A 12,788-nucleotide genomic window follows, 5' to 3' on the forward strand; every position below is an offset into this window, starting at 1 on the left:
CACACAAGAGCCTACCCAGCTCTTTGTAAGGAAGAGGACAAAGCCTGCTCAACAACTCTGCACCCTGAAGAACCAAATCTGGAGACTCTCACTCCCACTCCACCAGAACCACAGACAATAGAGTTCTATGAAGGAGAAAGGCTTTAAAAAGCTTCCCAGGCCTTCCAATATATCAAACCTCCATTCACTGTGTTCTCCTATATGTCGCTGCTGAGAGGCAAACAGCAACTAGCCCCTGATCGATGTGGGATAACCAACTCCTGGTGAAACAGCCTCACAACAGGGAAATCCTCTTCCTCCACCAAGGTTATCTTTCCCAAATTTGGGAACTCCTCCACCCCTTGACATCCTTCCAAAGGCTTTTTCAAGTGAAGCAGCAGACAGAATAGGACCCTGCCTACTCCCCACTATAAACTTTGAGACACTTATTTCCAGGGTCTCACCTCAGACACCTTTGAGGTCAGATTCTACAGAGCCCTTAAGGCTCAGCACAGTCAATTACAGTTAGTTCACTTATAGCCCACAGTTTCCCATGAATATAGTTTACAGCGGATTACAGCAAGATTGTACAACACAACAGTTTAGGAAGTTACATAATGAAAGTACAAAATAATACTTAAACCAGTATCACATAATAATAATAACAGAGATAAAACATTAAAGGAACTATAATCAGATTATTTCTTTGTCACATAAATCTGAAATAGCGTCTTGAGACCTTTCTTAAACATGGTATAGTCAGTAATAGTTTTAAGAATATCCGGTAAGAAGTTCCAAAATTGTGCAGCTTGAAAAGCAAACAAATGATTAAAAAGCTTCTTTGAGGTAATACCTTTAGAACACTAGAGATCAAATAATGCCAATTTCTGGAAGTTATATAAATAACTTGCCAATGTATAATGCACAAGAGCCAGAGAGGACATGCAAAAAAAACTGAGGCACCAGATCCAGTCCAGACTTCCCAATGGTCCAGAAGCTCAGCAGGGCTGAGTGATCCTTTAGCCCTTTGGAGAGCCCGAGATTGATCCACCTCACACAATCCTCGCAGGCTGACACCAAATGATTGCTGTTCTCACCTAAACTGCCTCTGCCCTAAAAAGCCAACTGACACTAAAGACCTCCCCTAAGACATGCTGCCAACTTGAGACCGCAGATGAGTACCCCTGGGTCCACCTGCCACTGCTGCTGAGAAAACCCATTGCTACTCACCCTCTGGCCTTCACATGCCCTGCATCTACTTCCTCCCAGTACAGTATTGTGGACAGCTGCCTCTGCCCCCCTTATCAAAGCATGTGCCTCACAGAGGATGCTTCCCTACTCCACACCAGGACCTGTGCTCTCTTTTGGCCTGTTAGCAATTCAATTAGCTCCTTTTAATTCACCTTTTTAAAACAATTTATTAGATGTCATAGGGCAGGATGCTAAGCTAATCTCCCAATCTGCAGAGACCCTGGAGGAGGTGGAAGGGAGGAGGGTTTAGAGGGAGTCACACCAATAAATATACCAAAAAGAGAACAAACAACCCCCCCCCCCCCCCCCCCCCCCCACTGACAGAGGCCCCAAAGGCTACTGCCAGTTACAATGAGCAAAAGCCCATAGGCTAAAGCTAAGGATAATGGAAGTTCCAGATCCCTCCTGTTCGACCTGGGCAACGGTCTACGGACTAATGCCAAGGAGCCAACACCAGCCAAACAACTCAAGCTGTGGGCTACAGACTGTGGCCTGTGACCAGGGGAATCAGGCCTCCTGAAATGGATTCTGTGGTACCAATCCAACTTGAAATAAAGGGGCAGATAAATAGTGTCAAGTTCTAAACTGCAACATTTCTTCTACTACTAATGTCACTGGAAAGTTCAGCTTTTCTGCTTCCATTTGCTGGTAAGGTGGCACAACTCACTGCCCTGGATTTGTACAGGAGGATGAAAGTACAAATCTGAGTTTAGGCAAAACAAATTTGATTAGATGTAATACAGTAAATCAAACATTCATAAATTTCACTACTGATGTCTTTCACAAATCTTTAATAGTAACAAGAAACCAGCAAAAGACATCACTAACTATCGACCTGTGGCCTCCATCCCTCTTCTAACCAAACTAATGGAAAATAGAGTGACCTCCCAACTCAACGAATTGATAGAAAAATTCTCCATACTACATGAGTCACAATCAGGTTTTCGACCTGCACACAAGCACAGAAACAGTATTACTCACCCTAATATCCAAATTCAAACAAGAAATTTCAATTGGCAACAACATACTTCTTCTGCAGTTCGACCTATCCAGCACATTTGACATGGTAAACCATGATATTCTCACAAAACTACTGGACAAACTAGGGATCGGCGGAAACATCATTAAATGGATAAAATGTTTCATCATCTCTAGATCCTATCAAGTCAAATCAACCTCATCTGTATTGTCAGCGTGGTCATCACAATGCGGAGTTCCCCAAGGATAGCCTCTATCCCCGAACCTCTTCAACTTTATGATGATTCCTTTGGCTAAATCCCTATCCAAATCTGGTCTAAACCCCTTCATCTATGCAGATGACGTCACCATATTCATCCCTTTCCAATCCAACCTTGCAGAAATCTCTGATAAAATAATCACTGGCATGAACATATTAGCCTCCTGGGCCAACGCCTTCAAGATGAAAATGAATAAAGAAAAAACTCAATGCTTAATCCTCTCATCACAACACTCCTCTCCACTCCCACCCACCCTGATCACCCCCGACGTTACAATCCCAATATCCGACAATCTAAAAATCCTAGGAGTAACGTTAGACAATCACCTGACTCTAGAAACTCATGCAAAAGCCATGACGAAGAAGATGTTCAACATGATGTGGGTACTGAAAAGAGTAAAACCATTCCTCCCCCCAAAAAACTTTCCGCAATCTGATACAATCCACAGTACTCACCCACGCTGACTACTGCAACAGCATCTTCATTGGTTGCAAAGCCCAAATCCAGAAAAAACTCCAAACCGCCCAAAACACGGCAGCCAGACTCATTTTTGGTAAATCTCAATTTGAACGCGCAACACCACTCCGTGAAAAACTCCACTGCCTCCCCATCAAAGAACGAATAAATTTCAAAGTCCACACACTGATCCACAAGATCCTCCACGGAGAATCTCCAAGTTATATGACTAATCTGATCGACCTTCCAGCCAGGAACAGGTCCAAATCTTCTCGAACCTATCTTAATCTTCACCTTCCTAATTGCAAAGGTCTCAAATACAAAACCTATTACGCATCCAACTTCCCCGTTATAGGTAGCCAACTCTAGAACGCCATACCAAGATACATCCGAACAACCAACGAACACCTACCCTTCCGAAAGCTGCTGAAAACCTACCTCTTCAAACAAGCCTATCCAAACGACCCAACTTAATTTACGAACCTAATCCACACCACTAACACTATCCATATCTCAATCGTTCCCCCCACATCTCTTCCTTTTGTCCTACTCTATACAACTGTGTTATCTCTATGATACTTTATACCCATACATTGTAAGCCGCACTGAACCTGCTATCGAGCGGGGTATAAATGCTACAAATAAATAAATAAATAAATATAGTAAATGTTGGCAGATAAAGACCTACAAAGTCCATCTAGTCTATTCAATAAGGTGGCTAGAGTTAAATCTGGCACTCTGCATTTCATTTCATTTAATTCAGAGCAAGGCAAAAGGAAAAAAGTGTTTGATTTAGCAGGATTTTGTTTTCAGTGGAAGAATTGCTTTTCTTGTTCCCAAACTAAATCTCCTATTCCTGGAGAAATGCTGTGCTTCTGTACACTACAGAATTTTGAACAGGGACCTTGAAATCAGCATTTATTCTTTTTAGCAGGACCCTTTCCCACCCCATCTCCTCACACATTTCCCAAACTTAGCTCCTCTTTCCCTACCCAAGGCACACAACTATACTGTTCTTCCACCCTCCACCCTGAGGCACATACTTCTCCAGCACTTCCTCCTCCCACCCCACCCAACATATTTCCAGAACTAAGCTCCTCTTTCCCTACCTCCCCCCCCCCCCCAGTACACCCCCCTCTCCTGTGATTCCCACTGCAGGACAAGCTATTTCAAATATTTTCCGTTACTCCAGCGAAGGACAAGAAGAGCGGCTTCAAGTCAAGCTGCATCCTCCCTCATGCACGTGAGCCTATAGCGTTTTATGGTATTCCCCGCAGTTCAAATACTTTGGATCTGGCCTGATGTGCAATTGCTTTCTTCCTCTTCCACTTTTAATAGATGGAGCTTGAAGTAGCTTGTCCTGAGATGAGGGTTGTGTATGTGTGTTTGTGGGGGGGGGGGGGGGGGGGGGGGAGGTGTAAGTTCATAAAGTATGTAGTGGAGGCAGAACTGGAGAAGTATATACCAGAGGAAAGGGTCAGAGGAGCAGGAGAGTTGTGTGCCTTTGGGGGTGGGAGGGTGGGTTGGGCTGTACTTTTCAGGGGGCAAGAAGGAGAAGGGAGTGTGCTTGGTAAGGGAAGGGAGAGCGGAATGGGTTTGGGCTTAAGGGAGGGGAGAATAGAGGATGGGTGTACTCCTTGGGGAGAAGGTAGCCAAGCTTTGATTATATGCAGGAAGGGGAAGAGAGACTGGGAGGAGAGCGAGATGGAGAAGTGCCACAGTACTTGTAGCACTTAAAATGTTACTAAGAGGTGCCCAAAATGCTTATGCTGTCTGCTTTTTAATTAGGTTATGGACAAAAGATGGAAGTTAAAATGCAAGCTAAGAAGAAAAGAACAAGACTGACCATGATTGCCAAATACAGTGCACTCCATTTAAGTGCACGTCGGATAAGCACATGCTCTGTTTAACTGCATGCCATACTTCGGTCCCGTTTTTGGTGCCATCAATTTCTATGGGGACAAACTTTGGTTTAGCGCACCACTGATAAGTGCAAGATTCGCTTATATGCATGGTTTAAGACTGCTCCTCTGCAGGAAAGATTCTGCATAAGCGCATGCACGGAATATGGAAGCCGATTGGCACGTGACAATCAACGAGATTTCAAATTTACCGCCCCTTTAACTGCCACAGGCAGAATAAGCGAAACAATGTTGTTAGAGTGTACACTGGAGTAGTCATCGTCATGCAACTGTAAGACTAACACTGGCTGAACGAATAGAAGTTCTTAAAAAAATTAGAAAACAAACAAAGTCAAGCATCTACTGCTAAAGAATATGGTGTCAATCCCAGTCAAATTTCACGTATCTTGAAGCAGAAACACCAGCTTCTAGAAGACTGGCAAAACAATACAAATCCACAACGAAAACGGGCGGGAAAAGCTGAGGAGGTGGAAGATGCTCTTCTTCGGTGGTTTTCTCCAGTCAGGAGCAGACAGTTTCCTGGCAGTGGTCCACTGCTTATGGAGAAAGCTAATCAGCTAGCTGAAAGTCGGACTAACTGAATTCAAAGCCACTGTTGGATGGTTGGAAAGATGGAAGGAGAGGAACAACATAAAATTCAAGAAACAGCATGGTGAAAAACAAGACGCTGATGACTTTGGTGCTGAAAATTGGGTTGTTTCAGTTCTTCCTACCATCTTGAACGAGTTTGCACCTCGTGACATTTTCAATGCTGATGAAAACGGTCTCTACTGGCGAGCGACTCCTGATGGAACACTTGCATTCAAACAAGCCGAAACTACAGGAGGTAAAACATCGAAGGACCGACTGGCGATCCTCCTTTGCTGCAATATGGATGGGAGTGAGAAGTTGGAACCACTCGTCATTGGAAAGAGCAAACAGCCCCGTTGCTTCAAGAATGTTAAGCAACTTCTTGTGTCATACGAGGCTAACGCAAATTCATGGATGACTGGGGAAATTTGGAAGCAGTGGCTAAAGAAGTTACACACTAGAATGCAGGCACAAAAGCATCAGAGTTTGTTGCTTTGTGATAACTGTGCTGCACATAGTGATGATGTCAGGCTGTCTAACGTCAAGGTGGTCTTCCTGCCACCAAACACTACCTCCCACCAAACACTACCTCTCTGATCCAACCTATGGATCAAGCATAGTAGCCAATTTCAAACAACATTATCAGGCTCTTGTGCTATGTTGTCTGATGAGCGTTATGGATGACCAGACTGGCAAGGATAAACGTGCTGTTGAACTGGCTCGTAATCTATCACTGTTGGATTCTCTACATATGCAGAAAGAAGCCTGGAATCATGTTACGCAGGCAACCATTGTGAACTGCTACAAGCTGGCAGGCTTTGTTAAGGATGTGGAGAGGGACGAAATAGATGCAGCTGCTGCAAACGCGTCAGATGAACAGGCTATTGACATCCCAGCCTGTGTTACTGAAGAGGAGTTTCATCACTACGTAGCTGTTGATTTCGATCTACAAACAGCTGAAGACAGCACTGATGTCCAGATATGCACCTACAAGCAGGGAATGGCTGATGATGAAACCGATGATGAAATGAGCAGTGAGGCACATGCTGACGAAATTCAACAACCTCTTGTCACTTTTGCAAGAGCATTGGCGAGTCTCAACACTGTGTGAGCCTATCTGGAGGCCACTGGATGTCAGTTTTTACCGTCTGGCAGACTTAGTCTATGGAACTCACAGACACAAGAGTGTACAGAGGACTATGACTGATTACTTCAAGTAAGCCTAACGTCAGTTAACAGAGACTGTATAACGTCAGTTAACGGAGACTGTATACTGTACGTATAATAAATAATACTGTACATATGTTTATCAGATGTCAAGCTTCTTTGGGTCACAATGGTTAAGTGCACGCTCCGGTTAAATGCATGTATTTCTTTGGTCCCAGACCCTTGCACTTAAGCAGATTGCACTGTATATTTAGAAATATCAAAGTAATGATCAAACTGAGCTGTCTGCTTACTAACAAAAAAAACATTTTTGAAAGTTCCAACATGATTAACTAGTGACATTATGAAAGGAAAATAAAAAAAGAAATCAAAAATTTTTTAAATAGAGAATACCAAGAAAAACAAAAAGTTAATTTCATCTCTCCTCTTTTCTCACTCCCCTAACAAAGAGTCTAAAATAGAAATAGTGGTGATTTTCTGGGATATTTTTCAAACACAGAAAGATCACCAGTACAAAACATGAAATGTTATATAGCCCCAAGTTCTACCCCTAATATATTTCCAGTGGTGAAATGTGCCTACACTGCCCTCTTCCTATACTCTCACAAATTACTGACAACTTCTAGAAGAAAAAGGAAAAATTATGTCTCACCTGATTATTTACTTTCCTTTAGTCAAAGCAGATGAATCCAGAAATGAATGGGTTATGTCCTTCTAGTGGAGGAGTAGCCTAGTGGTTAGTGCAGCGGATTTTGATCCAATGCCCTGAAACTCATGTCAGATCTCGCCGCTATGGCAACCTGATAATGCTTCGCTAAGTTATGCAGAAGACCAATTAGCCGAATAACAAATTTCCTCCGCCCACGAAGTGGAGATTGCTCTTGTAGAGTGTGCTCGAAACAATAGTGGACAGCAAGTATGCTGAAGACTCACAGTCCTTGATCCAGTGAGCAACCGTGGCCTTGGATGCTGTCGTGCCCTTAGTGGACCCTGAGAAGAGAACAAAAAGATGGTCAGGCTGAAGGAACTCAGTGACCTCCAGATAATGCATCAGAACCCGAAAGATGTCCAGAGAATGAGGAGAAGGAAAAGCTCCCCCACAGGCCTCCCTTGTAAACAACAGGAGAAACAATGTCTGATTGAGATGAAATGCAAAGACTACTTTAGGCAAAAAGGAGGGGACCGCACACAGAGACACCCTCGCCACGATAAAACACAGGAAGGGATCTTGACAGGATAGGGCCTGAATTTCAAAAGTGCACCTGGCTGACACAACAGCCACCAAAAACACTGCCTTCAAAGTCAGGTCCTTAATCATCGCCATCCAGAAGGGTTTGAAAGGAGGTGACTGCAAAGCTCTGAGGACCAGAATGATGCTCCACTACAGATACTGGGATTGAACTAGGGACTTAAGATGGAGAACCACCTTGGGAAAACGGATAACATCCAGACGCGCCGCCACGGAAGAGTTGGAGAGGCGTTCCCCTATAACAGGCCAACGCCACCACTTGCACGTGGAGCAAATTATACACCAGACCTTTCTGTAGGACAGCTTGTAAAAACGTTAAAATCAGCAGTAAAGAGGCCTGCAGAGCCTCAACAGCCTGCTTGGAATACCAGGCCTCAAACAAAATGCCAGACACATGCGTATGCGGATGAGGTGGACAATTTTTGCGCCTGCAGCAACATGGTAACCATGTCGTCCAGTTAGCCTTTCTTTCTCAGTCGTGCCCTCTCAAGAGCCAGGCCATAAGACCAAAGGGGAGGGATCCTCCATGCTGATGGGCCCCTGAGACAGCAGATCCATTGGAAGGGGAAGACAAAAGAGCCTTTCCACTAGAAGGCACACCAGGTCCGCATACCAAGGTCTCCTGGGCCAATCTGGGAGCTATTAGAATAACCCGACCTAGATGACATTGAACCTTCTGAAGGACTCAGCCGATCAGCGGCCTAAGGAGACTACCAAAGACGAAAGGCTGTAGTCTTGAGACGCTGGCAACCAGTGGGTCAGAAGAGATTGCTAAAGAGGTCTCATGTGAGCCCTTGCCCAGAAAACCACCACCAGAGTCACCACCATAGACCCCAGAACTTGAACACAGCCCCAGACTTGCGGAGCCAGGCAAGCCATAAGGAATAGAACTGGCTTGCAGCTTGAGTGTCCAGTGATCTGGAAGAAAAACATGGCCCTGCAGGGTATCAAAGAGAACTCCCAAGTACTCCAGGCTCTGCGTTGGGTATAACTGACTCTTGAGAATGTTGAGAACCCAGCCCAGGGATTGCAACGACTCCATTACCCGAGCTGTGACAATCAGGCTCCACTGGAAGGGCAACACCTGGATGAGCCAGTCTTCTAGGTATGGGTGCACTCATATCCCCTCTTGATGCAGAAATGCGACCATTACAACCATCACCTTGGAGAAGGTTTGGGGAGCTGTGGGCAGCCCAGAGAGCATCATCCAAAATTCAAAGTGATGACCCAGCACCGCAAAACTCAAGAAGGGTCTGTGCAGAGGCCAGATTAGAATGCGAGTACATACGAGTAGCCATACTGGGTCAGACCAATGGTCCATCTAGCTCAGTATCCTGTTTCCAACAGTGGCCAAGCAGGTCACAAGTACCTGGCAGAAACCCAAACCTTGGTAATGCTCCATGCTACCAATTCCAGGGCAAGCAGTTGCTTCCCCATGTCTGTCTCAAAAGCAGACTATGGACTTTTCCTCCAGGAACTTGTCCAAATCTTTTTTAAACCCAGATATGCTAACTACTGTTACTACATTCTCCGGCAAAGAGTTCCAGAGTTTAATTATTCATTGAGTGAAAAAATATTTCCTCCTATTTGTTTTAAAAGTATTTCCATGTAACTTGGGTATCCCCTAATCTTTGTACTTTTGGAACGAGTAAAAAAAAAAATCAATTTACTTCTATTCGTTCTACATCACTCAGGATACTGTAGACCTCAATCATATGTCCCCTCAGCAATCTCTTTCCCAAGCTGAAGAGCCCTAACCTCTTTACCCTTTCCTCATACGAGAGGAGTTCCATCCCCTTTATCATTTTGGTTGCTCTTCTTTGAACATTTTCTAATTCCGTTATATCTTTTTTTTGAGATACGGCGACAAGAACTAAACACAGTACTCAAGCTGAGGTCGCACCATGGAGTGATTAGAGGCATTATAGTATTTTCGGTCTTATTCACCATCCCTTTCCTAACAATTCCTATAATCCTGTTTGCTTTTTTGGCCGCCGCTGCACACTGAGCAGGAGATCTCAGCGTATTATCTCCAATGAAACATAGATATTTTTCTTGGTTGCTGACCCCTCTCCCCCCCCCCCCCCCCCCCACCAAAGGTGGAACCTAGGATTAGTAACTATGATTCAGATTCCCCTGTCCGTACCGCCACTATGACTGACTGCAGAGACTCCATACAAAAATGATGCATCTTGAGAACCTTGTTCACTCACTTGAGGTTGAGCACTGGATGAAAGAAGACACACTTGGAAAAGGAAGTAGACCGGTTAGGCCTGTAGCGCTTAGCCTCACAAAGATAAGGTTGAGCCTCAACAGGGCGAATGGATGCCCATGGCTTATCCTCAGGCCCACGTTGGACCTTGGCCTCTTCTAGGCCCTTAACCAATTTTTCCAGGTTCTCCCCAAACAGAAGCTTCCCCCAAAAAGGAAGCTCAGTATGGCATTGCTGGCTGACCAGTGCCGAAACCTCAACAAGCGCCGAGCCATAACCGACAGCACGATCTGCTTGGCAGAGGCCCTGATTAAAATCATATAAGGCTTCCGCCAGATAAGCCAGCCTAGTTTCCAGCGAAGTCCCCACCTTGAAGACCCTCAACAACCGCCGCACGCTGCACCCAGGTCAAAAATGTGCAAGCAGCATACGACCTGCAAATAGACATCTGTTAAGGACAGTCTGGATACCTCAAAGGAGAGCCGACTCCAACTTCCTATCCTAGGCGTCCTTAAAGGAAAGGCCCCCCTCTATTGGTAGGGTCGTCTTCTTGGTGACCAAAGTTACCAGGGAATCTACCTTAGGTAGCTTCAACCAGTTAAGCTCCTCAGGAAAGATGGGGTAAAACCGACCCATAGACCTGGCCACCTTGAGGCCGGCATCTAGCATACCCACTGCGCCAAAATGAGCTCCTGCATGGTCTCATACACTGAAAATGTGAGTGAGGGCTTTTTGGTACTAGCCGTCTATGAACTGGCTGCTGAGGCTGATGGAGGAGAGGGCACAGAGATATTGAGAACCTCCACAGCCTTGATAATGAAGGACGGAAGCTCTTCCCTGTGGAAAACCCTCACTGCTGCAGGATCATCTATCACATCCAAGGGCAATTCCCCCTCTTCTAGGACTTCTGCCAGCGGCAAGGGCAGTGACCCGATAGAAAGACCCTCCCCACCCCCCCATTTGGAGATGGGGGGAGAACAGTCAAGGCCAGAGCCATAGTAGGGACTGCGTCCACTTTCTGCCACTTAGAAGATGGAGGTGCTGCGGAACCTGTGCCCTGGGCAAGAGGAGCACGAGAAGAAAACGTCCTTTTCATTATATCTACTTGGTGCATTAATCAGGAGAAAAAGGTACTTGTGCAGCCTGGTGTGAAACATCCCCCAGAAGAAGAGTGTAAATCTGCAGCAGAAGTCCCTGCCTGCACCAAAGATGCAGGGAGAACTGGTCCAGGTGTGATCATCACCTCACCATGTGGTTCCAAGATGGCCGCTGCTGCTAAGCCAGACACAGAGCTGGAGTGAAGAGTACAGCAATCCTCAGCAACATCCATAGCATGACCTGGGCAGAGAAAGAAACCCCCAGAGCCCCAAAATGCCACCCCAGCCATACTGGGACCGTCAGAACACATCGTCGCGGTCTGAGAGCAAAGTGAAAGTAAACTGCAGTAGCAGGAAAATAAAAGCTCGACAGAAATTAAAAATTTAAAGCGGTACTAACCATGTTCCCACCAAGATGAGGCTGCTGGTGCTGTGTCCAGGATTTTCTGGGGAGCTGAATTTAAAGTATACTCAACCCCTGAAGTGGAGTGCCACCCACAGAAAATTCAAACTGTGGCCACTGAACTGACCCCACAGTGTCAGACAGACTTACAAATGCAGGGAGGGTTTTTTTTATTTTTTTTTGTATTTAGGAGAACCTCCGCACTGAGGAAGGGGAAGCTTGCAGCTGGGGGTAGGGGAGGGACCTGGAATAACCAGGTGTACCCCAGGAGGCACTAGCTAAAGCCTACCACTCCAGGTTCAACTGAACCCACAGGAACAGGAGTCACCAATTAGAAGACCAGACACAGATGAGAAGCTGTCCACAGCCTGCTGGAGATAGAGACTGACCAGACTGCAGGCTGCCCTACATAACACAGTTCAGTTCGTGTTCTCTGTATCCTGCTGGTAGATGGACACAACCCATTGGTTTCTGGATTCATCTGCTTGATGACAAGGAAAAGTCTGATGATCCTCAGGGCACCTAATCACACTAAATTTAGAATTTTTTTTGCAGCAAAAAGTCTAAAAATTCTGAAACTATAGGGAAGATTATACACACAAACCACGACATAAATACAAGCCTCTTGTAGGAAACAAGTAATACAATCTCACCTCTTATATTTGATGTTAAGGAGTGAATATGCTGCTCCTCCAACACACAGTGGATAAAGTAGGTACGACAAGTATTTCATAGCCTGTGTGGACAAAAGTGCAAGTTGAACTGTAAATTGATAGCTAACACATTATCAATATAGACTAAAAAGCAGTTCATGGATATTATAAACTACTTAATGTAGAAAAACAGATAATCTATCAAAATAAACCAGAAATCCACCTGCCAAAACTTAGGATCTTGCTCCATCATCAGTTGAGCTGGGCAAGTTGCTAAAACAATAGTCACTGAGCATGTTTCATTTGAAATGAAATTTCCTATTTTGAGAATGAACAGGTACAGATTTTTTTTCTAATAATAGCAGACCCTAGCTTGTTTATAACAGAAATACATAAGCAAAGTATACACTCTGAGACTGCAAGGCCAAAATGAGTAAAATGATGAGAGGAAAAGCTGAGAACTCTTCTTATGGTATTCAACATAAAAAGTGGTCTTCTTCAAAGTATGTAAAGATCAATTGGTTGTGAATGGGATTTTGGGAAGAACAATGGGAAAATACTATCTTGACTGAGAAGGAGAAAATATTTTGT

At 44.8% G+C, this 12,788-nt stretch overlaps 1 protein-coding gene across 1 annotated transcript in view; it reads right to left on the minus strand.

Moving 5' to 3' along the window:
- Nucleotides 1–12,788, minus strand: part of CLPTM1L (CLPTM1 like) — a 346,065-nt gene that overhangs the window by 65,981 nt on the left and 267,296 nt on the right. Inside the window, exon 12 of the mRNA XM_030209834.1 lies at nt 12,198–12,280. Within this exon, the coding sequence (XP_030065694.1) occupies nt 12,198–12,280 (83 nt within the window). The remainder of the gene's footprint in view (nt 1–12,197; nt 12,281–12,788) is intronic.

This window comes from Microcaecilia unicolor, chromosome 1, assembly GCF_901765095.1.
Source record: "Microcaecilia unicolor chromosome 1, aMicUni1.1, whole genome shotgun sequence".
Classification (NCBI taxonomy): Eukaryota; Metazoa; Chordata; class Amphibia; order Gymnophiona; family Siphonopidae; genus Microcaecilia; species Microcaecilia unicolor.